The 25,985-nt window shown below is 40.7% G+C and overlaps 3 protein-coding genes across 3 annotated transcripts; all 3 read right to left on the minus strand.

Moving 5' to 3' along the window:
- Positions 1-321: 321 nt before the first annotated feature.
- On the minus strand, positions 322-3,574 carry LOC109202044 (perforin-1). Its single transcript, XM_025906636.1, has 5 exons — positions 3,511-3,574; positions 2,600-3,182; positions 2,366-2,504; positions 2,046-2,257; positions 322-1,828 (listed from the first exon to the last, which is right to left on the minus strand). Exons 1-5 carry the CDS (start codon positions 3,518-3,520, stop codon positions 946-948), a joined length of 1,827 nt encoding a protein of 608 aa, XP_025762421.1. The 5' UTR covers positions 3,521-3,574; the 3' UTR covers positions 322-945.
- A 473-nt stretch (positions 3,575-4,047) lies between these two features.
- On the minus strand, positions 4,048-11,224 carry LOC109201769 (perforin-1-like). The gene is made up of 5 exons (XM_025906658.1): positions 10,644-11,224; positions 10,410-10,548; positions 10,090-10,301; positions 8,974-9,872; positions 4,048-4,106 (listed from the first exon to the last, which is right to left on the minus strand). The coding sequence occupies exons 1-5, from the start codon at positions 11,216-11,218 to the stop codon at positions 4,048-4,050; spliced, it is 1,884 nt and encodes a 627-aa protein (XP_025762443.1). The 5' UTR covers positions 11,219-11,224.
- Positions 11,225-13,308: 2,084 nt separating this feature from the next.
- LOC100692421 (perforin-1) lies at positions 13,309-17,975 on the minus strand. Its single transcript, XM_019358402.2, has 5 exons — positions 17,943-17,975; positions 17,087-17,669; positions 16,853-16,991; positions 16,328-16,542; positions 13,309-16,110 (listed from the first exon to the last, which is right to left on the minus strand). Exons 2-5 carry the CDS (start codon positions 17,617-17,619, stop codon positions 15,228-15,230), a joined length of 1,770 nt encoding a protein of 589 aa, XP_019213947.1. The 5' UTR covers positions 17,620-17,669; positions 17,943-17,975; the 3' UTR covers positions 13,309-15,227.
- Between the last annotated feature and the right edge of the window lie 8,010 nt (positions 17,976-25,985).

A 25,985-nucleotide genomic window follows, 5' to 3' on the forward strand; every position in this document is an offset into this window, starting at 1 on the left:
TGGAAATGAGGCCTCATACATATCAGCATAAGAGTATTTTGAAAAGACATTTTATTTTGCATTGATTAAAAAAAAGAAAAATAAATCTAGGTTGCAGAAATACAAAAAAGAACAACTATTTAAAAAAAGGAAACCTATGAAATTCAACAGCACTACATGAAAAATATCTAAATATGAATCCTTTTCATTCTCTCGCTACCTTAAGGAATGGGAGTCACGTTATATAAATGGTCGACAAAGCAACTAAAATGAATAAAACAGGCTAGCGCGTGTTATAAGTGCCTCTACATGAGAAATAAAAATGAACGCTTGCTAAAATAATGCAGATATATGATTTTGAATTAAAAAAATGAATTAAACTTGGATTTCAGCTTTAATATGATCAGCTGCAGTGATCATAATGAGATAGCTCAGGCTTTATTACCAGTAGGCAGAAGTATAACCTTTACTTTGAACTGCTAAAGATGTTGTCACAGACACATTCACTGAAAACTAAAGATAAAAAAGATGTTTTCTGATGTTTTGTTCTGCCAGTTCTTTCATCACAGATGTATTTGTTTTCTTTTATTATCAGTAGATAGTTTCATAGATCAGTTAGTGGGGTTATGCTAATTGGTGATCATAAATTGCACATGGGCATGAATGTGAATGCAAATGGCTGTCCGTCTCTATGTGTTAGCCCTGCGACAGACTGGCGACCTGTCCAGGGTGTAACGTGCATCTCAATCTAAACCAGCTGGGATAGGCTCCAGCACCCATGGATGGGATACATTGTTTACGATGAATTTTGCTTTAACTAAAGCTTCAATAGAGGCCACACTGGAAAGTGAGTCTCATCCAGGGGCAAGTATCTATAGTTTTTTTAATTATTATTATCTATATTTTGACATGTGGTTTAAACTAACATCAGTAGAACTTTGCTGATACCTTATAGTCTGAATTACGTCACAGTAATATTACATCATACTTGGGACTCTCAGTAGTAATACTCTGATTTTTCCATGAACTTGGTTTGTTCACAAACACACCCATCTCTGACAGGATGGCCTCTGGAATAGGATGGGCATGACGGGACACATAGAACTTCTTCAGACTTGAATTCATAGGCGAAGGTTTATAGTCCGTGCACGACTTTCCGCTCAGACTTGGAGCACACTGCACATCCAGTTTGTAGAACAGTTGGCCGTGGTTCAGATTACAGAGATCCGCTTTAACTCCAGCAGTCAGAAGTGGCTCGCATGCTCCTAATAGGTCATCATCCCACTTGTTGTCCTCATCCCAAACTTCAAATCTCAGTTTAGCTGATGAAATATCCTCTGAGCCCAGGTCGGCGACCATGCCCCAGTGTGGGTTGTTGTTGTTATAAATGACAGGAGAACGCCGGACTTCTAATTTGTTGAAAATCACCTTCACGTATCCATCTGTAGATGTGAAGTAGTCCCCCCACAGACCAGAGGCCCGCTGTACTGTTATGATGACCCGCGCCATTCCCTTACGAGTTGGGCAGCAATCTTGGTTCACGGCAGGGTCATTGTGGCACTGGCAGACGCAGGGATCCTGTGAGTTGGTTTTAATTCCAGCCTTACAGGGATCAGTGCAGTTTCTCCACAGGCCTTTCTCCAGGATGTAATGACTAATGGCAGAGCGCAGGTCTTTTCTGACTTTGCTTGTGGTAGGTAGTAACTCATGCAGAGACTCCAGGGAATATGAGACGATGTCTGGGTTTTGTGGTAATGTGCTCAGCCATCCCTTGTAGGCTTCTGGATTTTTGTCAGCAGAGAAGAGAAGGTCTGGCTCTGTGGTATGACCACCTTTTATTTCTGTGAACCTGTGGAGGACAGAGTTGCTTGAACAGCTGTGACAGAAAGAAATCATAACAACACTGGAGGAGTCAGTCTTTAAGGAGTTTAAGTCTGAAGCCACCAGATACAAGGCATAATATAGCTGTTAATTATTGTGTTTTAGATATGGAAGAGCAAGTCTGACACCTCGCTTGGGTTAGAAGAGATAACAAATCAGAAATATTTGAGAAAACTTTTACATACCTGTCATTGAAGAGGCTGGAGAAGGCAGACTTACTGTCTGTCTGCTGTGTATCCTTTTTGCAGTGTTTTGTTTGAGTACTTATTGTAGCTTTAATACTTGCAGACGCCTCAACTTCGAGGCACATCTGCACCTCCTCGGCACTGAGCCCTTTAAGGCTGGCCTGGCACTGTCTGATGCTGGTGACAGACTCGATACTTCCTCCCAGTTTCACCTGGAATCAAATATTCCAACACAATCTGCATGTGTTATTTTGGATAACTCAGAAATGACTGATAAAATTGTGTTGTGTTTCAGGTGCACTGTTGTTATTCTGGTTCACCTTGGTGATGTAGTGGGTCCCAAAGTCATCAATGAGTTTGTAAAACTGTTGTTTGGTTTCTGCGCTGTAGGTTTTGGGAAGTTTTTTCACTGCTTTGCGAAACTCTCTGTGCAGCTTTGGAGCACTGGACACTCTGTAGCTGATTTCAGAACAAAAATTAAACATCAGAATTGCATTTTTGCGTTTTTATCTTGATAACAAAGGGACAGTGCATCAGAGTACTCATATTCTTACCTGTAGTACTCGCAGGACATGCTGTGGCTTGCGAAGCTGTACTTGTCATTCTTGGTTTTTTCCATGGAGTAACTCGAGAGGTGAGAATTAGTACCAGCCAGCATCAGTGACGCACCTTTACTCCCCGCTTGTAGATCTAGATTCGCCTTCCAGTTGTTTTCAACAGAGGAGACACTGGAACCGACAAGAGACTCGCTGGATTTGTGAAGTTTGGTGGAAACTTTGGCGCTGCAGGACTGCTTTGCCCTCCAGTCCACCACTGTCAGGGGTAGCTTTTGCTTTTTATTCTCCAGGAAAGGGTTGGTACACAGGATGCATGTTTTATCTTTACGTTTCCACTGATTCATGTCGAGCACAAAGGCTCCTTTACGTTCCATTTTGGTGATATCAAAGCCCTCCCCGGCCAAATTGGCTCCTGGAGCAAATTCTGCATCGGCGCACTGTTTTGGTGTCCCTTCTGTGCACAACTGATACGTAAAGTGAGGGAGGGACAGCAGGAGGCCAGCACAGATCCAGATATTCACCTGAAACATGTTGCTACTGAGCTGGAAATATTTATTTAATGAGCCTGTGTCGTTGAAAGCTGAAAACGAAAAAAAAAATTAAGGTGAAAAAACAGAGAAGTGAAATGGTTCTAAACAATGGTAGTAAACTATAAGATCTCAAGGCCACTCAGCTGTTTCTAACATCTTAAAACATCATACTTGTTTTCAGAAGTCCATCATGGTTTTCAGCTTTGAAATTAAACACTTGAATATTTACTTCTTTTTATTTTGAATACATTCTGCTATCTTATTTAGCATAATATTACATTTCAATTAACTTCATTAATAGCCTACACAAGATGATGTCTTCTCAAAACAGTTAACTTTATGACTCAAACAGTCAGCTCTTCAGTTGAGGCTACTCACCTTGTCTCATGTGTTTTTGCTGCACGCCAGCGTCAGACTGAGAGCATCAGCGCCAGAATGTCGCCTTATAAAGACAAAGAAAAAAGGCTAAACATAACTGATGGTGTTACTTTGTGAGAAAAAAACAAACAAATACAAGTAGGGGGGTTTAGGCTGGCTTAACAGTCACCACAAAATGAACCTGTTATTTTTCTCATGTGGTTGTGGACAGTGATCAAAGGTGAGAAGAAAACACTGTATTTGTTGCAACTGTTTTAACAGTTAACAGCTTTATCAAACTAACATCAGCTCCTCAGAACTCCAAGTTCATCCTTTCCTTCAATGCAGCAAAGTATGTCCAAGACCGCCTTAAAACACAAAACAACAAAGATAGGAATAATACAAAAGTAAAAAATATAGGACATATAAAACAGGATGGTTATTGCTGAAACGCAAATGGAGACAGATGGGTTTGGGGCTGTGATATGAACAGAGTTAAAGAGTCTAGCTGATGAAGGTGTAGTTATAATGAGTTCCAATGACGAGGTGCAGCATAGCTTAAGGCTTGGCACTGAGAGTGTTAAGTTTGAAGTGAGGCGTCTGGAGAGCCCATGAAGCTGAGCAAAAGGCACAGGAAGGGGTGTAAGGGTGAAGGAGGTTTAAAAGACATGGGGGTGCCAAGTCAGTGAGAGGTTTCAAGTCACACTGGGCAACAGTCTTTGTTCCACGTTGAGTGGAAGCTGGATGAGAATGGGAGTAATATTGTCTGTAGTCTTGGTTTGAGTGATGACACTTGCTACAGAGTTCTTTCTATTTGGAGCAAACTGTGGAGTTATTTCGGGAGGCCAGAGCGAATGGCATTCCAGTATTCCAAAGAACAGGTGATCAGAGCATGAACTAGAAAGGAAAAGGATGAAGTCTCTAAAAGTTACAAAGATGGAGAGATCTCACTGACAGAGAGTATTCTCCAAAATGACTCAAAGACTTCTGACACTATGTGAATTTGGAACCTGACAACCATCTATAGAGCTATACAAGTTCACTTTTATTGCCAGTGGAATTTTAGCTGATTGACTGTGACCCAACTGGTGATGGCCTGTAGGAAGGAGGTGAGGACAGGAGGGGGACGTTCTGGTTTTTGTAGAATAGTACATTTGTGTGTCATCTGCATAAAAATGTATACCAAAATGATGGAAGACATCATTTTGGTATACATTTTTCTGTCAGTTTTCTGTCAGACAGGTAGGATGTAAACCACTTAAGTGCTGTGTACTTATTTTCAGATGTTCTAACAAAAGAGCTTCAGTGCTGCTTGTCAAAACCAGCACTGAAGTCAAGAATGATGAAGATGGTGAGAAAGCCAGCACTGAATGGGAGCTGGAGGTCACTGGGATTTTAGCAGGAGCTCGTTCAGTACTGTGTCTAGAATGGAAACCAGACTGAAATGGCTCATAAAGGTTTACTACTGATGCTACTGTATGTTCCAGAACGTTAAAGATAAATGGGAGGTTGGAAATGGGCCCATAGTTGTTGAGGTTAGTGAAGTCCAGACCTGTTGTTTTGTTGTTGTTGTTGTTGTTTGCTTGTTTTTTTAATTTGCAGTTATAATCGGTTACAGTATAGGAAGTATTTCTTACTAGTGGGATCTCACAAATATAAAAAATCATTTTTTAATCTGTACTCAGTTTAAGAATATATTATTTTTTTTTTAAATCTACTGAAGGTAGTTTAATGAAGCAGAAAAGAGCCAAAAGTTTAAATATTTTGGTTTCAAATTATGATCAAATCTTTAACATCAGATTTGTACCATAAAAACCATCTTTACTTCTAGCTTTGCTTTTAAAACAAAGTCAGCTGAATTAAGGAGCATGAAAAGTGTCTCTGCAGGGCTTCAGTAACCCCAGATTTTCAGGCTCACTAATTAGGGCATTAGCCTAAATGCATACTCTAAAGTCGAGACTACTCACCTTCTCTTGTGTGCTCTTGCTTCACACCTGCATCAGACTGTGAGCGTCAGTATCACTATACTGTGTTTTAAAGACAAACAAGAAGGATTGAAGATAACTGATGGGGTCGTGTTATGGAAAAAACGTAGGGGGCTGGTTTAACAGTTTGTGACCACAAAATAAACCTGCTATTTGTCTCGTATGCTTGTGAACACTGGCCACAGGTGTGAAGAAATGATGCTTCATTTCTTGCAACCGGTTTCCCATGTACAAAATCTTTATCAAACTAATATCTGCTTGATGTTAACTGTGAATACATTGGACACAAGGTAATAGAAAACAGAATAAAATCAGTGTAAAGGTCAAGTGTTAAACAGATGTTCAGACAGAAGCAGAACTGGGTGAAACATAAAAAATTATAATTAATAAGTCATATTGTTTCTCTCAATTCTGCATTTCTTCAGAAAAGAGTCATTGTGAAACCTGGACCACATGATTAGCATCGCATGTGGCCTGCACAGAGGTGGGGTTGTAGTTGCGACATGCCACAAGGTGGTCGCAGTAAAGTGGGTTGAGAGGTAAGGGGTGGTGTAAATTGTTCAGATCTTCCACGGTTCTCGTTTGTGAGGGCTTTACAGGACGTCACCTACTCCCTTCGAGTGCTCCTCAGAACTCAAAGTATATCCTTTCATTTTGTGCAGTAATAATAGCAAAGTTGGCCCAATGATGACAGTAGGCTGGAGGCTATCCCAGCTGTCAAAAGGTAGGATACGGCCTGGAGAGGTTGTCAGTTTGTTGCAGACAGAAAACTATTCACACCTTTGGTGGCTGACGCTCAGGGAGTAGAGGAGGTCAACAGCAGGCCTAACCATGCTAATCAGAAGGCTGGTCCCTGGCTGCTCCAGTCTGCATGTGAAATATCCTTGGGCAAGACATTAACCCTAGATTACCGCCCGATAAATCCATCGGAGTATGAATGCGTGTTATTGTTAGATCGAAAGCACTTAAGCGTATAGGAAAAAAGTGCTTGTATGAATGGGTGAATGAGGCACACAGTTCTCGAGAAAGTAAAGTTATCTTTCCTAGTGACACACATTAATACCTATTTTCATTTTTTTCACAAAGTTTGTTCTACATTCCAAAATACAAGGTTGTATAACCTATTGATGATAATTATCTACATTATTTTATATTATTCTAGAATTATGTATCAGCAAACTGAGCATCATAATGGGGCAAAAAGGTGATTGAAGTGACAGTGGAGATGGCATGGTTGTTGGTGCTTAAATACCCTTGATATCCTTGGTGACGCCAAAAGTCAAAAGAGAGCTTTCAACAGATAGAAAGGCGAAAGTAACTTAAAGACTGACTTGTTGCAACTAAGGTATGCTGAAGATAATCTCTGATCTTTGAGGATCATCTGCCAGTTAAGAACAGGAAACTGAGGCTACAATTCATATAGGCTAACCTCCTGCTGGTGGTGTAATATCAGGATATTTTCTTGGCACACTCCAGGCACTCATCTCAAACAGGTTTCTTGAACATGACAATGAGTTAATTGAACTGAAATGACATCCACAGTCAGCATATTTCAAACCAAAATAAGACCTTTGGAATGTGGTGGAATGGGAAATACGCATCATTAATCTGCCTTTGACAAATTTGCAAAAATTGTGCTATAGTATTTCATCAGTATAGACCAAATCTCTAAGGAATGTGTCCCATACCTTGTTGAATCTTTGTTATCAACACAGTTCTGAAGGAAAAAGGGGTCCAACCCCAAACAAGCAAAGTGCAAATTTTCCACTACATTTTCCATATATATGTATGAAATATATATATATATATACATATGTATTTATACATAATAGGACATGTGAACCACATGTAAGTATGTAACCGAAGTTCATTTTGAAAGAGACGGCACCACTCAGAGTCACGGTGCTTACCACAAAAGTTATTTATGAATATGTACGCATCTTTAACCTTGGTGAAAGATGCTACACAGGGTTAGGTCACGTCGTCAGGCGTTAAAGCCAGTTGCAAGTGGGTTGAAAGCCACCTAGAGTGAAGCAATGGCATCATTCCCAGCCTTCATGCTTCATTAGGCCCATTTAACTTTTTCTGCTTGCTTTAGTCATTACAAACTGTTTCAATTAACATCAAGACTAAAATAAAAAATTGTTGCTACCTTATTGTCAAGTGCTGTGTGAAGTGGGCAGGATTGGAGGACCCAAAATGAAGCCTGATGGAGACAAACTGAGCTCAAAAAGCAGTTTTATTGCTGTACTACAGAAATACAAAACTAAACTGGAAGGTATTGGAAACTAGACAACCAGGCAGAACACACAGCTGAGAGTAAGGGAGATTGGGAGGCAGGACAGACACTAAATACAAGAGGGAATAAGGGCAAAGAGGGGGAACACGGCTGGCAACAATCTATCAGATGACACAGGGGGGCTGCTAAACTGAACATGATGCACACCAGACAGGAGACTATCAAAGTAAAACAAGAATCACGCACACTGAGATGCAGACTGACAGAACCGGAGAGGGAGAGGGAGCAAGGGACAGAGAGACACACACACAGATACACAAGTGGGAAATTAGAGAACCAGGCAAACATGAAGACAAGACTGACTTAACGGGCGCAAAGCTGAGGGAAGGACACGGAGACAAGACAAAGACATCAACGGGACCATATACCTACAAAGACAACCTAAACTAAGAATACTGACAAAATTCAAGAGAGTAAGCAAACTAAACTAAGGCTACGTTCACACTGCAGGTCTTAATGCTCAATTCCGATTTTTTGATCAAATCTGATTTTTTTTGTCTGGTTGTTCACACTACAAATAAAATGTGACAGCAAACGCGTTCTAGTGTGAATGGTTCACGGCCCTCAAAGCGGCCCGCATGTGCAAAAGAAGACGTCACACAACGCGCTCTGTTTACGGAAGCAAAAATGGCGGCTACAGAGCTAGGAGGTGTTGTTGCAGCAGTCTATCAATTTCTGCACAGTCGTAACCGAAGAAATTTTGACAAGTTAATTAGAGAAAGAAGGACACTGAGAAAAAAGAGAGCCCGTGCTTTAACAATGGCCTTATTTGATGCAGTGGCTGCTACCTCCGTGCAGAGGTTTGTCTTCTCCGGCGCTGATAATTGGCGTCTGGCTTGTGTCAGTGACGTAAAAGACGGATTTAATGTGACATGACCATTCAAACAGCAGTCGCTTTCTAAAACATCGGATATGTATTGGATTCAGTACCACATACGAAAGTGACCCAGGTTGGATTTGAAAATATCAGATTTGTGCCGTTCAAACTGTCAGACCATGATTGGATATAGGTGCATAGGGTCAAAAAAGTCGGATTTGATGCGCTTTCGCCTGCATTGTGAACATAGCATAAGAAACATAAGATGCAAAAAGAATATAATGAATAAACAAGACTCAAAACTGTATTAACTGAAAACACTGGAGCGTTACTGGTAGTAACGTTAGTACCAGTAACGTTACTACCGGTAACGTTAACGTTACCGGTAGTAACGTTAACGTTAACGTTACTACCGGTAACGTTAACGTTACCGGTAGTAACGCTCTGATTTTTCCATGAACTTGATTCGTTCACAAACACACCCATCTCTGGCAGGATGGCCTCTGGAATAGGACGGGCATGATGGGACACATAGAACTTCTTCAGACTTGAATTCATAGGTGAAGGTTTATAGTCCGTGCACGACTTTCCGCTCAGACTTGGAGCACACTGCACATCCAGTTTGTAGAACAGTTGGCCGTGGTTCATATTACAGAGATCCGCTTTAACTCCAGCAGTCAGAAGTGGCTCGCATGCTCCTAATAGGTCATCATCCCACTTGTTGTCCTCATCCCAAACTTCAAATCTCAGTTTAGCTGATGAAATATCCTCTGAGCCCAGGTCGGCGACCATGCCCCAGTGTGGGTTGTTGTTGTTATAAATGACAGGAGAACGCCGGACTTCTAATTTGTTGAAAATCACCTTCACATATCCATCTGTACCGGTGGTGTGGTCCCCCCACAGACCAGAGGCCCGCTGTATTGTTATGATGACCCGCGCCATTCCCTTACGAGTTGGGCAGCAATCTTGGTTCACGGCAGGGTCATTGTGGCACTGGCAGACGCAGGGATCCTGTGAGTTGGTTTTAATGCCAGCCTTACAGGGATCAGTGCAGTTTCTCCACAGGCCTTTCTCCAGGATGTAATGGCTAATGGCAGAGCGCAGGTCTTTTCTGACTTTGCTTGTGGTAGGTAGTAACTCATGCAGAGACTCCAGGGAATATGAGACGATGTCTGGGCTTTGTGGTAATGTGCTCAGCCATTCCTTGTAGGCTTCTGGATTTTTGTCAGCAGAGAAGAGAAGGTCTGGCTCTGTGGTATGACCACCTTTTATTTCTGTGAACCTGTGGAGGACAGAGTTGCTTGAACAGCTGCGACAGAAAGAAATCATAACAACACTGGAGGAGTCAGTCTTTAAGGAGTTTAAGTCTGAAGCCACCAGATACAAGGCATAATATAGCTGTTAATTATTGTGTTTTAGATATGGAAGAGCAAGTCTGACACCTCGCTGGGGTTAGAAGAGATAACAAATCAGAAATATTTGAGAAAACTTTTACATACCTGTCATTGAAGAGGCTGGAGAAGGCAGACTTACTGTCTGTCTGCTGTGTATCCTTTTTGCAGTGTTTTGTTTGAGTATTTATTGTAGCAGTAATACTTGCAGACGCCTCAACTTCGAGGCACATCTGCACCTCCTCGGCACTGAGCCCTTTAAGGCTGGCCTGGCACTGTCTGATGCTGGTGACAGACTCGATACTTCCTCCCAGTTTCCCCTGGAATCAAATATTCCAACACAATCTGCATGTGTTATTTTGGATAACTCAGAAATGACTGATAAAATTGTGTTGTGTTTCAGGTGCACTGTTGTTATTCTAGTTCACCTTGGTGATGTAGTGGGTCCCAAAGTCATCAATGAGTTTGTAAAACTGTTGTTTGGTTTCTGCGCTGTAGGTTTTGGGAAGTTTTTCCACTGCTTTGCGAAATTCTCTGTGCAGCTTTGGAGCACTGGACACTCTGTAGCTGATTTCAGAACAAAAATTAAACATCAGAATTGCATTTCAGCATTTTTATCTTGATAACAAAGGGACAGTGCATCAGAGTACTCATATTCTTACCTGTAGTACTCACAGGACATGCTGTGGCTTGCGAAGCTGTACTTGTCATTCTTGGTTTTTTCCATGGAGTAACTCGAGAGGTGAGAATTGGTACCAGCCAGTATCAGTGACGCACCTTTACTCCCCACTTGAAGATCTAGATTCACCTTCCAGTTGTTTTCAACAGAGGAGACACTGGAACCGACAAGAGACTCGCTGGATTTGTGAAGTTTGGTGGAAACTTTGGCGCTGCAGGACTGCTTTGCCCTCCAGTCCACCACTGTCAGGGGTAGCTTTTGCTTTTTGTTCTCCTGGACAGGGTTGGTACACAGGATGCATGTTTTATCTTTACGTTTCCACTGATTCATGTTGAGCACAAAGGCTCCTTTACGTTCCATTTTGGTGATATCAAAGCCCTCCCCGGCCAAATTGGCTCCTGGAGCAAATTCTGCATTGGTGCACTCTTGTGGTGTCCCTTCTGTGCACGACTGATACGTGCAGTGAGGGAGGGACAGCAGGAGGCCAGCACAGATCCAGATGTTTACAAGAAACATGTTGCTACTGAGCTGGAAATATTTATTTAAAGCCTGTGTCATTGAAAGCTGAAAAAGAAAAAAAAATTTAAGGTGAAAAACAGAGAAGTGAAGCAGTTCTGTAGTAGTACGTTCTGTTATTTCTAACTTCTTAAAACAACCTACTTGTGCTTAAAGTCAATGATGGTTTCCATCTTTGAAATTAAATGTTTAAATATTCATTCTTTTTATTTTTAATCTAATTGAAAATTTCAACTTCTGGGCGTCTGTATTCATAGCCCCTACAAGGTGATCATGAGTCCGAAGATGAAGCGCAGTACAGCTAATGTTCCGAGATCCGATGGTACTATGTTTCAAGTGAGGACTCATTAGAGCAGCTGAAGCTCAGCAAAAAGCATAAAGTGATGTATGGGAGAAGGAGATCCAGATGATATGGGGATGCCCATTTATTGAGAACTTTGAAGGTGAGTAGCGAAATCTTGCATTGAGCAGCAGTCTTGGTTCTACATTAAAGAATGGTAGCCAGTTAAGCTGGATGAGAATGAGTGCAATATAATCAGTAGATTTGGTTCGTTTTGTATAAGTAATACATTTTTTAACCTGAATATAGATTAAAAAAAGATTCATACAAATATAATCTTAAAAAAAATCTGTACTCAGGTTATGAATATATTATTTCAGAATCTACTGAAGGTATTTTAATGAAGTAGAAAAGAACCAGAAGTTAAAATATTTTGGTTTCAAATTATAATCAGATTTAAAACATCAGGTTTGTACCATAAAAAAACATCGTTACTTCTTTTTTAAAACAAAGTTGGATAAATTTAAAGAGGATGAAAAGTGTCTCTGCAGAGCTTCAGTAACCCCATATTTTCAGGCTCACTAATTTGGTCATTAGCCTAAATGCATACTCTAAAGTCGAGACTACTCACCTTCTCTTGTGTGCTGTTGCTTCACAAGTGCATCAGACTGTGAGCATCAGTATTAGTATACCGTTTTAAAGACAAACAAGAAAGATTGAAGATAACTGATGGGGTCATGCTGTTGGAAAAAAAAATGTAGGGGGCTGGTTTAACAGTTTATTACCACAAAATAAACCTGCTATTCGTCTTGTGTGTTTGTGGACACTGGCCACAGGTGAGAGGAAATGATGCTTCATTTCTTGCAACCGGTTTCCCATGTACAAAATCTTTATCAAACTAATATCTGCTTGATGTTAACTGTGAATACATTGGACACAAGGTAATAGAAAACAGAATAAAATCAGTGTAAAGGTCAAGTGTTAAACAGATGTTCAGACAGAAGCGGAACTGAGTGAAACAAAGAATTTAAAAAAAAAAAAAGTCACGTTGTTCCTTCCATTGTGCATTTCTTCAGAAATGAGTCATAGTGAAACCTGGACCACATGATTAGCATCGGATGTGGCCTGCACAGAGGTGGGATTGTAGTTGCTACATGTCACAGGATGAGAGGTAAGGGGTGGTGTAAATTGTTCAGATCTCCCACAGTTCTCATTAAGGAGAAGTTTACAGGGCGTCACCTGCTCCCTTCGAGTACTCCTCAGAACTCCAAGTTCATCCTTTACTTTTGAGCAGTAATAATAGCAAAGTTGGCCCGATGATGACAGATCAGCCCTCATATTAAAGTTATCTGACTACTCAGGAGTGCAACACTTGAAACAGTTTACAAGACACTGTATGCAAGTACACCTGCTGATCTGCGAAACCACTTTTACATTTCTTAGGTGATTTATGCTATTTAGCTGTGGGGTTTTTTGGGGGGTTTTTTATTCCATATTATAGGCTCATGCCTATCCCAACTGTCATGTGGCAAAGGCCAGGGTACAGCCCGGAGAGGTTACCAGTTTGTTGCATTGCTAAAAAAAAAACAGAGGGGAAACCATTTACACTCTTATGTAAATTGCGTGGCTGTAGCTGAGGGGATAGAGCAGGTCATTTGGCAGCTCCAGTCTTCATGCCAAATATCCTTGGGCAAGATACTAACCTCAAGTTACTCCTGGATGCATGCACCGAAGCATGAACTTGTGTGACTGTTAGGCAGAAAGCACTTAAGCATATAGAATCAGTGGGTTTACCTATTGTTACGCCTCCTCGAGGGCAGGAGGGGGTAACACAACAACTCCAGAAACTCAGTACAAGTGTTATATGCTGAGACAAGTTTAATGGCAGCTTTCACACAAAAGACAATGACCCAAAAAATGTGGGGGAGAAAGGGACAGTTAGGTTGTGCCAAAAAAAACACCAAAAAAGATAAAACCACCCCTAACCCAAGAAAAACAAGGAGGAAAAAAAAATCCTAATCCTCAACTCAAAACAAGCTCAAAAATGACATGGGTGGCACCAACCTACTTACCTAATGTTTCTAACAGAAAGGATTCTACGTGAGTAAGTGTATGGGGTCCCCAGACTTCCCTAGTCCTCTTTACTCCCACCACAACCTTCAAACAAAAGAAATACACCAGAGGAGCTTTACACATGTGCCAAACAAGTCCAAGCAAGGAAGAGAGAGACACTCCAGCCACAGGTGAGTTTCCTTATCAGGACTCCAGGTTTGTCCAATCAAAGCCTCCTTCCTCTAATTAGCTGGAGAGCCCCATATTGACACCAGCCTGCAGTCTGTGTAGCTGGGGAAATGGCAAGCAAAGGGAGAGGGAAAGAAAACATGCAGCCTGCAGACACGTAACACTATCAATCAGAAATCATTCATCAAAGAGAATAATATTTCACACATCTATAACTATTTACATTGTTTGCACAAAGTTTGTTCTGGATTTCTTTAAAATACAGGGATATGTAACCTATTGATGATGATCAATATATTATAGAATTATTTATATTATTATACTAAGGGCCTGGAATTTTGTGGAACATCGCTGTTTGTTTTTTGAAAACTAATTTTCCACACCCCTGCAACAATATTTGATCAAAGGTCTTATTGTAATATTATTAGTGAAGGATAACAGGTTTCTTCTATGTATTTAACACATTTGTTACTAGTGGCATACAATAACAAATTGTCATTTTTAATCTATACTCAGGCTACAAATTTTCCATATGTGTGTATGAAAAAAAATATTTACATATTTATACATTATGGGATATGTGGCACGATCTGATATCGTCGTGTTGGTGTTGTTCCTAGATCATCATACTAAATGTTGTTCCAGGATCAACATTGCAAGTGACCAATGAGAATGTTGTGACGACATACTTTTGCGATTTCGGGAAAAACCGCCGTAAAACAAAAAAATGTAGTTAAGCTGCGAGAAACCGCCTCTGTCCGCCGATCAACGGACCCTGACCCTAATCCTAACCCTAACCCTAACCCTTTAATAAACAGTAAGCAGAATTGATATTGTCCTTGTAACATTGGAATTTCATAAATGCACGAATGGCTTGGCACGCAAAAGAATAACGTCACAACAATGTGATTGGTCACTTGCAACGTTGAACCTGGAACAACATTTTCATGATGATCTGGGAACAACACCAACACGACGATATCAGATCATCCGGGATATGTGAGCCATATATAAGTATGTAACAGCAGTTGACTTTGAATGAGACGGCACCACTGTGAGTCATGGTGCTTACCACAACTCTATTTATGAATATGTACACACCCATAGCCTTGGTGCAAGATGCTACCCAGGCTTAGCTTGCCTAGCCAGGCGTTAAAGCCAGATGCAAGTGGGTTAAAAGCCACCTAGAGTGAAATAATGACATCATTCTGAGCCATCAGAACTGCATGTGGCTCATGGTGCAGGAGTTATGTCACCGAATAAACTGCTGCATGCCACACTGATGCGCAAATCTTTGAGAGGGAAGCGCCTCATCATAAAGCTCAAGAGGTAGTAGGACCTTGTGCAGAGTGCCTACATTGCTGCATTAGGCCCATGGGCTTTTTTGACACGTAAATTTAACTTCTTCTACTTTCAGCTGCTACCTTTCGGAGTCATTACAAGGGATTTCAACTAACATCAAGACTAAAATAAAACTTTGTTGATAACTTGTCGTCTTAGCAAAGCCTTTTTTTTTCTTTTTATTTCACATCACACTAATATTACATCATACTTGGGACTCTCGGCAGCAACACTCTGGTTTTTCCATGAACTTGATTTGTCCACAAACACACCCATCTCTGACAGGATGGCCTCTGGAATAGGACGGGCATGACGGGACACATAGAACTTCTTCAGACTTGAATTCATAGGTGAAGGTTTATAGTCCGTGCATGACTTTCCGCTCAGACTTGGAGCGCACTGCACATCCAGTTTATAGAACAGTTGGCCGTGGTTCAGATTACAGAGATCCGCTTTAACTCCAGCAGTCAGAAGTGGCTCACATGCTCCTAATAGGTCATCATCCCACTTGTTGTCCTCATCCCAAACTTCAAATCTCAGTTTAGCTGATGAAATATCCTCTGAGCCCAGGTCGACGACCATGCCCCAGTGTGGGTTGTTGTTGTTATAAATGACAGGAGAACGCCGGACTTCTAATTTGTTGAAAATCACCTTCACATATCCATCTGTACCGGTGGTGTGGTCCCCCCACAGACCAGAGGCCCGCTGTACTGTTATGATGACCCGCGCCATTCCCTTACGAGTTGGGCAGCAATCTTGGTTCACGGCAGGGTCATTGTGGCACTGGCAGACGCAGGGATCCCTCGAGTCGGTCCTAATCCCAGCCTTACAGTGATCAGTGCAGTTTCTCCACAGGCCTTTCTCCAGGATGTAATGGCTAATGGCAGAGCGCAGGTCTTTTCTGACTTTGGTTGTGGTGGGTAGTAACTCATGCAGAGACTCCAGGGAATATGAGACGATGTCTGGGTTTTGTGGTAATGTGCTCAGCCATTCCTTGTAGGCTTCTGGATTTTTGTCAGCAGAGAAGAGAAGGTCTGGCTCTGTGGTATGACCACCTTTTATTTCTGTGAACCTGTGGAGGACAGAGTTGCTTGAACAGCTGCGACAGAAAGAAATCATAACAACACTGGAGGAGTCAGTCTTTAAGGAGTTTAAGTCTGAAGCCACCAGATACAAGGTATAATATAGCTGTTAATTATTGTGTTTTAGATATGGAAGAGCAAGTCTGACACCTCGCTTGGGTTAGAATAGCTAATGAATCAGAAATACTTGAGGAAACTTTTACATACCTGTCATTAAAGAGGCTGGAGAAGGCAGACTTACTGTCTGTCTGCTGTGTATCCTTTTTGCAGTGTTTTGTTTCAGTACTCATTTTTTTAGCTTTAATACTTGCAGACGCCTCAACTTCGAGGCACATCTGCACCTCCTCGGCACTGAGCCCTTGAAGGCTGGCCTGGCACTGTCTGATGCTGGTGACAGACTCGATACTTCCTCCCAGTTTCACCTGGAATCAAATATTCCAACACAATATGCATTTTGTTATTATGTTATTTTGGATAACTCACAGCAAAAAATTTCTGGCACAACTTCACCTACTTCCAAGGTGCATGGAGAGGATGAAAGAATTCACAATGTAGCTTGTGGCCTTCATCAGGGTCGACCCTGATGAAGGCCACAAGCCGAAACGCGTTGGTCAATTATGAAAGTTGTTCATCTTCCCTTAAGTGTTGCTGGAGTTCCTACATTTTGGATAACTCAGAAATGACTGATAAGTTGTGTTGTGTTTCAGGTGCACTGTTGTTATTCTGGTTCACCTTGGTGATGTAGTGGGTCCCAAAGTCATCAATGAGTTTGTAAAACCGTTGTTTGGTTTCTGCGCTGTAGGTTTTGGGAAGTTTTTTCACTGCTTTGCGAAATTCTCTGTGCAGCTTTGGAGCACTGGACACTCTGTAGCTGATTTCAGAACAAAAATTAAACATCAGAATTGCATTTTTGCGTTTTTATCTTGATAACAAAGGGACAGTGCATCAGAGTACTCATATTCTTACCTGTAGTACTCGCAGGACATGCTGTGGCTTGCGAAGCTGTACTTGTCATTCTTGGTTTTTTCCATGGAGTAACTCGAGAGGTGAGAATTAGTACCAGCCAGCATCAGTGACGCACTTTTACTCCCCGCTTGTAGATCTAGATTCGCCTTCCAGTTGTTTTCAACAGAAGAGAAGCTAGAACCGACAAGAGACTCGCTGGATTTGTGAAGTTTGGTGGAAACTTTGGCGCTGCAGGACTGCTTTGCCCTCCAGTCCACCACTGTCAGGGGTAGCTTTTGCTTTTTGTTCTCCAGGAAAGGGTTGGTACACAGGATGCATGTTTTATCTTTACGTTTCCACTGATTCATGTCGAGCACAAAGGCTCCTTTACGTTCCATTTTGGTGATATCAAAGCCCTCCCCGGCCAAATTGGCTCCCGGAGCAAATTCTGCATCGGTGCACTGTTTTGGTGTCCCATCTGTGCACAACTGATACGTAAAGTGAGGGAGAGACAGCAGGAGGCCAGCACAGATCCAGATATTCACCTGAAACATGTTGCTGCTGAGCTGGAAATATTTATTTAATGAGCCTGTGTCACTGAAAGCTGAAAAGGAAACATTTTCAGGTCAATAAACAGACATGTGAAGCAGTTCTGTAGTATATAGTAAGTTCTGAAAAACCACATATCATTTGTGGTTAAACTCAATCACGGTTTTGATTTGTCTAAACCTGAAAGATTTCTATTTATTTCAACATTTTTGCCATCTTATTTAGTAAAATAAGCCCCAGAATTTGATTTATTTCCTTAGCACTTTGATAACATCTTAACAAAAGCCCAAAAAATGGATCAAGGAACTCTACAGTTAAGACTACTCACTTTCTGTTGTGTGTTCTCGCTGCACATACGCATCAGACTGCGAGCAGCAGTGTCACAATATAATCTTTTATATGCAAAGAACAAAGGATGAACACAGTGGGGTAGCGGAGGTGTGAAAAGCAAGTATGCAGGCGGTCCCAACGACACTAAGCGAACCTGTTATTTTTCTCATGTGATCATGGAAAGTATTTTAGCATGTCTTTGTCTTCCTTTGTTTATCAAGCTAAGATCAGCTTGACAGTAACTGAGAACAAACTGGACATGAGGTTACAAAAAACCTACAATAACACGGTCAATCAAAATTGTGATCGGGTAAAAGATAAATTATTTTTTTAAAAAGTCATGCTCCTCCTTTCTCATTTTCTTTTTTTCAGAAATTAGTCATTGTGAAACCTGCACCACATCATTTGCGACATATAGGCTGTCCAGACCAAAGAATGACTGAGTAAGAGGAAAAGGACGTTGTGAATCGTCCAGATCTTCTACACGCTTCTTTCATGAAGCGTTTACAGGATGTCACCTGCCGCCTTTGAGTGCTTCTCAGGAACTTCGAATGCATGCGTATCTGTGAACTGTAGGAGGACCCCAGAGTACCCGTATAGATGGGGAAAACATTAAAACTCTTCAGAGAAAGTCCCCCATCTAAGTCAGGGGATTTGAACCCAGAGTCTTTATGTGATGGTGTGAACCACAACATCACCATGCCTCACATATACTTCACTGCTAAAGTAATAAAAATTTCACACTATAGACCAGAAACTTTTGACTGAGGATCCAGATTTAATCTGTACTTTTGTGTCAAAGAGGAGAGGCTGCTTGCATTCTAACCCTATGAGGTGTAACTCTCAGCAATTTGAATATGTAATTAATTCTTTTATTAGTTTTGGCAATCAGGTAATAAAAAAAACCCCAAAACCAAAACTGTCACCCATCAATAACTATTTAGATTTTTTTCAGAAAGTGTGTTCTGGACTTCCCCAAAATACAGGGTTAGGGTTATAACCTCTGTAGGAGTTCCATGATTTAGACCTCAGAGTGTTAAAGAAACCTTGAAGTCAAACAGATTAAGCCTAGGAGCCCTTTAGTTCAATGACCAGTTTTATATATCTTGATGCATGCTCAATAATCAAGGTAAGGACATCCCAAAAAGCTGATTCTGTTCATCTGCACGTAGCGTTTTCGGTTGAAGAAATGTTTTGTCGCCCATCCAAGTGACTTCTTCAGTCTCATTACTGAAGAAGTGACTGAAGAAGCCACTTGGATGATTGATGAAACATTTCTCCTGCTGAAAACGCTACATCCAGATGAACAGAATCTACTTTTTGGGACCAGTCATACAAAATTCTTGGTAGTACTTTCTATTACAGCTCAGTAATAAAGTGGCAGTAGTAGGGTAACAAAACAGAAACAAGAACATAATAATTTAGTTATTTCTAAGTGGTTACAACTTGTTTCTTTCATACTTCAGTTTAACCCTAAATTATATTTTTCAGCTCTACTCATCTTTGTTGAAGATGGCTGGATGAAAAAAAAAGTGAAAAAAACAAAACCAAACAAGAGCACTTAGTAAGCGCAACTCCCCCCGAAGGGTTAGGGCTATACTAAAGCTTTCTATACTAAACCTATCATGTTTTCATCACCCCATAAGCCTGTTTTTATTACAATCAAATGATGTTAGCCTCTTACGGCCTCGTTGTGATGTCGTAGAGTGTTGTAACAAAAAAATAAAACATGTGTTGTGCAGATTTCTGTGTGCCTTTTTATATGATATATTACTCAATGTGGTTTAAAAAAAAATTAAGGTGAACTTTGACCTTGGGCAGTGGACAGTGATTGTAAAGATCAAATGCTTGGGCAACCTAGGTACTCATGTCATCCACGGCCTAGTATGTTCACTGTCTGAAGATGACCCATAAAGAAATTGTGGGTAATATAAAGTTCTTACTGATTTTCACATTCGGCGTGATCTAGACCTGATTTTCACCTAAATTAAATCAGCTGGAGCTCTTAATCGGTAATTACCATCACACAAAATTTGAAAATCACATACTGAAAACTTTGAAAAATGAAAAAAAGGAACAAAAAGAAATTTTCCACAGTGGTGACCGGTGAGCGGCAGGATTTGGCTGTATGCAGATGACTTTGCAAACTAGGCAGCTACAGTTCAGCCTGTGTTTTGTAAAGTGCAGTCAAGCAGAATCAAACTGGACAGAAAAGGACCGGAAGCTTTAACTTTAAATCTAAAATAAGATTTTTAACATAAGGAATTATTTTCTAAAAGCTGTGTTATTTCTTTGTTTTTAAGACAAAGCCGACTGGATTACATAACATGAAAAGCGAGTACCATGACCTACAATAACCCTGGAGTTTTAGGTTGACTGATATGGATCACTGGGTATATGCACCTATGATGACTCCTGCAATTTTGTCATTTATGATTTTAATACATATTGGTTTAAGTTTGAAGAAGTTATATTAGGCAAAAATCATAAAATATGATGCAAACGATCAAAAAAGTACACTGAAGTTTTATTATTCTTGCTCAGGAGTACTAGGTGGAAGATGGAGAGATATTGCAGGTATTGCTCGAGGAAGCAAAAGTAAATATTTGTAATATCATCATAATCTTAAGTAATTACAGGAACAAGACCTTTCCAAACATAACTGAACAATGAATATCCTGGGAACACCCATGAAGCAGTAAAATATGTTCAATATACACTCAGGAGGAACACCTGTTCAACTACTTGTTAATGCAAATATCTAATTAGCCAGTCACATGGAAGCAACTCATTGTATGTAGGCATGTAGGTATGGTTGAGACGACCTGGTGAAGTTCAAACTGAGAGTAAGAATTGAGAAGAAAGGTGATTTAAGCGCCTTTGGATGTGGCGTGGTTGTTGGTGCCAGGTGTAGTGGCGTGAGTATTTCAGTAACTGCAGATCTGGTGGGATTTTCCTGCACAACCATCTCTAGGGTTTGTAGAGAATGACTCATAAAAGAAAAAAAAACACCTAGTGAGTGGCAGTTCTCCACAAGAAAAAAACAAAAACATTGGTGATGCCAGAGGTCAGAAAATAATAGCCAGACTGCTTCAAGCTGATAGGATAAAAAAGGTAACTCAAATAACTACTCATTACAACCATGAGAGGAGCATCTCTGAATGCATAACATTCAGAGTGGACCCTTGAAGCAGATGAGCTATAGCAGGAGATTGCACGTACCCGGTGCAAATCCTGTCAGCTAAAAACAGGAAATTGAGGCTACACCTTGCATGGGCTCACCAACATTGGTCAACACAAGATTGGAAAAAAATGTTGAATAATCTGATGAGTTTCATATTTACTGCAACAATCAGATGGTAGAGTCATAATCTGCTGTAAACAAAATCTTTCCTTGTCTCACCATTTCATGCTGTCGGTGGTGTAGATATGTTGTGGGAGATATTTTCTTGGCAACTGGAACAATCTATCCTAAATGAGTATTGTATCTGACCATGTCCATCCCTTTATTCAATACATCCCTTTATATATAATACACTTTTTCAGCACCTTAGGCAACTGACACCTAGGGTATGAAGGCAAGGTGTAACTACTACTACACTGAACAAAAATATAAACGTAACACTTTTGTTTTTGCTCCCATTTTTCATGAGCTGAACTCAAAGATCTGAAACATTGTCTACATACACAAAGGACCCATTACTATCAAATATTGTTCACAAATCTGTCTAAATCTGTGTTAGTGAGCACTTCTCCTTTGTCGAGATAATCCATCCCACCTCGCAGGTGTGGCATGTAAAGGTGCTGATTAGAAAGCATGAATATTGCACAGGTGTGCCTTAGACTGCCCACAATAAAAGGCCACTCTGAAATATGCAGTTTGATCATACAGCACAATGCTACAGCTGTCGCAGCTTTTAAGGGAGCGTGCAATTGGCATGCTCACTGCAGGAATGTCTACCAGAGCTGTTGCCTGTGAATTTAATGTTCATTTCTCTACCATAAGCCATCTTCAAAGGCGTTTCAGAGAATTTGGCAGTACATATACTGGCCTCACAACCGCAGACCACGTGTAACCACACCAGCCCAGGACCTTCACATTCAGCATCTTCACCTCCAGGATGGTCTGAGACCAGCCACCCATATAGCTGCAGCAAAAATCGGTTTGCAAAGAATTTCTGCACAAACTGTCAGAAACCGTCACAGGGAAGCTCATCTGCATGCTCCTCGTCCTCATCAGGGTCTGGACCTGACTGCAGTTCATCATCGAAACCGACTTGAGTGGACAAATCAATCACATTCAATGGCGTCTGGCACGTTGGAGAGGCCTTTTATTGTGGGCAGTCTAAGGCTACGTTCACACTGCAGGTCTCAATGCTCAATTCCGATTTTTTGATCAAATCCGATTTTTTTGTCTGCTTGTTCACACTACACATAAAATGCGACATCAAACGCGCTCCAGTGTGAACGCTCAAAGCGGCCCGCATGCGCAAAAGAAGATGTCACACACAACTCGCTGTTTAGACCCAGAGCAAACAGTATTGTTTGACTGATGGCCCTTAATATAAAGACTTCGGACTTTATGTTTCCAGATTTTTGCTTTAAGTTATTTTGTTATTTACATAATAATGCAAATAACCTAATAATGATCCTTTTTGCTGTTTTAGAGGAGCGGTGCTTCAAAGGATAGTTGCAGATTTCTGTCAGAATCTGCAGAAAATACAGTAAAAATAAAATGTTCACATTTCTCCAACGTTGTCTTCCCAACAGTTTCACCGGATGGTAGGAAATCGTTCGCGATGTCCTATCGGGCGCTTCTCCGGCGCTGATAATTGGCGTCTGTCTTGTGTCAGTGACGTAAAAGACGGATTTAATGCGACTTGACCGTTCACACAGCAGTCGCTTTCTAAAACATCGGATATGTATCGGATTCAGTACCACATACGAAAGTGACCCAGATCGGATTTGAAAATATCGGATTTGTGCCGTTCACACTGTCATACCAAGATCGGATACGGGTCGCATAGGGGCGAAAAAATCGGATTTGATGCGCTTTCGCCTGCAGTGTGAACGTAGCCTAAGGCTGATCACAATGTGATCACTATTTTCAAATCCGATCTGGGTCACTTTCGTATGCGGTACTGAATCCGATGTTTTAGAAAGCGACTGCTGTGTGAACGGTCATGTCGCATTAAATCCGTCTTTTACGTCACTGACACAAGACAGACGCCAATTATCAGCGCCGGAGAAGACATCGCGAATGCTTCCTGGCCATCCAGTGTAGATGTTAGTGAAACATTTTATTTGTACTGTATAATCTGCAGATTCTGACAGAAATCTGCATATCCTTTGAAGCACCGCTCCTCTAAAACAGCAATAAGGATAATTTTTAATGTATTTACATTATTATGTAAATAACAAAATAACTTAAAGCAAAAATTGGGAAACGTAAAGTCCGAAGTCTTTATATTAAGGGCCATCAGTCAAACAATACTGTTTGGTCTGGGTCTAAACAGAGCGCGTTGTGTGTGTGACATCTTCTTTTGCGCATGCGGGCCGCTTTGAGCGTTCACACTAGAGCGCGTTTGCTGTCGCATTTTATTTGTAGTGTGAACAAGCAGACAAAAAAATCGGATTTGATCAAAAAATCGGAATTGAGCATTAAGACCTGCAGTGTGAACGTAGCCTTAGGCACACCTGTGCAATATTCATGCTGTCTAATCGGCACCTTTACATGCCACACCTGCGAGGTGGGATGGATTATCTCGGCAAAGGAGAAGTGCTCACTAACACAGATTTAGACAGATTTGTGAACAATATTTGATAGTAATGGGTCCTTTGTGTATGTAGACAATGTTTCAGATCTTTGAGTTCAGCTCATGAAAAATGGGAGCAAAAACAAAAGTGTTGCGTTTATATTTTTGCTCAGTGTAAATTACCATCATGGCCCAAGTAAGGAATGATGCTGTTACATGTATGTAAATGTTAGGGAGAAGAATAGTAATACTTGGAATAAAATTTCTCCCACCTTTGTTTACTGTGTGTTTTGTGTGAAATAAACACTCAAATTATGAGATGGACAGAGAGTATGTAACTGTAGCTGTACAAAAAGTATGCACAAAGAACAATTACACTATGAGGTCTGTACAATATCTGAAGATATAAGAAGTATATCTTTGTAGAACAAACAATATAAGAAGTTCAGAATAAGTATTATAATTTTAACACTTTGTGAAGACAGTTGACTCAGTTTCATGTCACTCATGAATTATTAAGTTGTTTACCTGAGTTGTTAGTCCAGGCTGTAGGATGACTCATATTAATGACAATGGGCTTGTAGTTTATTGTCTGCCTTAATGATAAGACTGGCAAGGCCTTTGTTGGTCTTGTTACAATGTGTGTTATTAGTTATTTATTCCAGGAGCTCAAATATGCCCCCCTCTCCTAAATACCAAGTACTCTGTCTGTCCACAGCAGATGTCAGGATGACACTTTGCACTTATGTCAGAATGCTGTTTATTGACTTCAGCTCAGCATTCAACACAGTGCGGATGATACAACAGTGGTGGGTCTCATCACCAACAACTATGAGTCTGAATACAGAGAGGATGTACAACACCTGGTGGACTGGTGTCAGAATAACAACCTGTCTCGAAATGTTTAGAAGACTAAAGAGATGGTTGTTAACTTCAGGAAGAGCTCAACGACCCACGCCGCACTGCACATCAACGGATCTGCTGTTGAGATGGTCAACAGTGTGAAGTTCCTGGGTGTGCACATATCAGATGACCTCTCCTGGAACCTGAACAATACTACCATCATGAAAAAAGTCCAACAACTTCTTCACTTTCTTAGGAAACTGAAGAAAGCCAGTCTCCCTCCTCCCATCCTCACATCATTTTACCATGGAACCATTGAGAGCGTCCTCTGCTGCTACATCACTATCTGGTATGGGAACTGCACCCTCGCTGAAAAGAAGTCTCTGCAGCGGACAGTGAGGAGAGCAGAAAGGATCATTGGAGGCCCTCTCCCACCCATCTCCCAACTCTACGTAAAACACATCATCCGACGTGCAAATAGCAAAGTGAAGGACACTTTCCACCCCTCACATGCAATGTTCTCCCTCCTTCCATCTGGCAGGCGGTTTCGCAGCATCAAAACTGTAACGACCAGACACTGCAAGAGCTTCTTCCCGCAAGCAGTCAGAGCCCTCAGCTCACTACCACAAAGGACTGATATACACATACACCATTACAAATAGAAATACACCTTACAATACTCACCAAAAGACTCAAAAACAACAAAAACTTCCACAAATCCGCTGCAAACTGGACCTGGGAACAATATGCTTATTTGCTCACTCAGTCACATAGTTACTGAAAACACATTTATATTATACTATATTTGCACATTTTGGATCTTGCACGTCTTCGTCCTGTCTTGTCTACAATATCCTGACAACAACTTGAACCTAGTATTCAATACCTACTGCACAATCCACTTTGTATTGTCTCTGTCCTGTCTTTGTTTATTGTACAGTTAGTATTGTATAGTTATCATTATAGTATTGTATAGTATTATATAGTTAGTAATTATCCCCTAATTTTACCAAAATTTAGCATGTTATTTATTTATAATTCCTAGTTTTATATCTCTTGGAGATATATCATTTATATACTTATAAATGCGCCACGGGGGGCTTGGGGTGAAACAGCATTTTGGTACACTGTATACTGTGTATACTGTTGTATTGACAATAAAGCTCTTGAATCTTGAAATATGAGAATTTCTTTCCAACTCAACTTTGAGAAGTGAAACAATACAGTTCCTTGACTTCTCTAAAATTCTTGTAAATGTAGCTATTATTTGTTGTAAATCTACCAGTTTTATTTTTGTAAATTTGCCCTTTTTGTTCCATATATTTGCCTTTTTGACTCTCTGAATTTTCTCTAAATATTTTTCTCCTAAATTTGAAAGTTTCTTTCTCATTAGTTGTTTCTGTATTCATTTTTTTTTTTTTTTTACCTCTGATATGGAAGCT

Source organism: Oreochromis niloticus, linkage group LG4, assembly GCF_001858045.2.
Source record: "Oreochromis niloticus isolate F11D_XX linkage group LG4, O_niloticus_UMD_NMBU, whole genome shotgun sequence".
Classification (NCBI taxonomy): Eukaryota; Metazoa; Chordata; class Actinopteri; order Cichliformes; family Cichlidae; genus Oreochromis; species Oreochromis niloticus.

What these genes read in the sequence shown, in the direction of transcription:
- LOC109202044 (XM_025906636.1), bottom strand. An exon ending in ATGTCCTGCGAGTACTACAG is followed by an intron (nt 2,505 to 2,599) that starts GTAAGAATATGA and finishes TTCTGAAATCAG; the next exon opens with CTACAGAGTGTCCAGTGCTC. An exon ending in GGACCCACTACATCACCAAG is followed by an intron (nt 2,258 to 2,365) that starts GTGAACCAGAAT and finishes ATTTGATTCCAG; the next exon opens with GTGAAACTGGGAGGAAGTAT.
- LOC100692421 (XM_019358402.2), bottom strand. Translation starts at nt 17,619, where the DNA reads ATGTTTCAGGTGAATATCTGGATCTGTGCTGGCCTCCTGCTGTCTCTC. An exon ending in GGACCCACTACATCACCAAG is followed by an intron (nt 16,543 to 16,852) that starts GTGAACCAGAAT and finishes ATTTGATTCCAG; the next exon opens with GTGAAACTGGGAGGAAGTAT. An exon ending in TCCAGCCTCTTTAATGACAG is followed by an intron (nt 16,111 to 16,327) that starts GTATGTAAAAGT and finishes TGTCCTCCACAG; the next exon opens with GTTCACAGAAATAAAAGGTG.
- LOC109201769 (XM_025906658.1), bottom strand. Translation starts at nt 11,218, where the DNA reads ATGACACAGGCTTTAAATAAATATTTCCAGCTCAGTAGCAACATGTTT. An exon ending in ATGTCCTGTGAGTACTACAG is followed by an intron (nt 10,549 to 10,643) that starts GTAAGAATATGA and finishes TTCTGAAATCAG; the next exon opens with CTACAGAGTGTCCAGTGCTC. An exon ending in GGACCCACTACATCACCAAG is followed by an intron (nt 10,302 to 10,409) that starts GTGAACTAGAAT and finishes ATTTGATTCCAG; the next exon opens with GGGAAACTGGGAGGAAGTAT.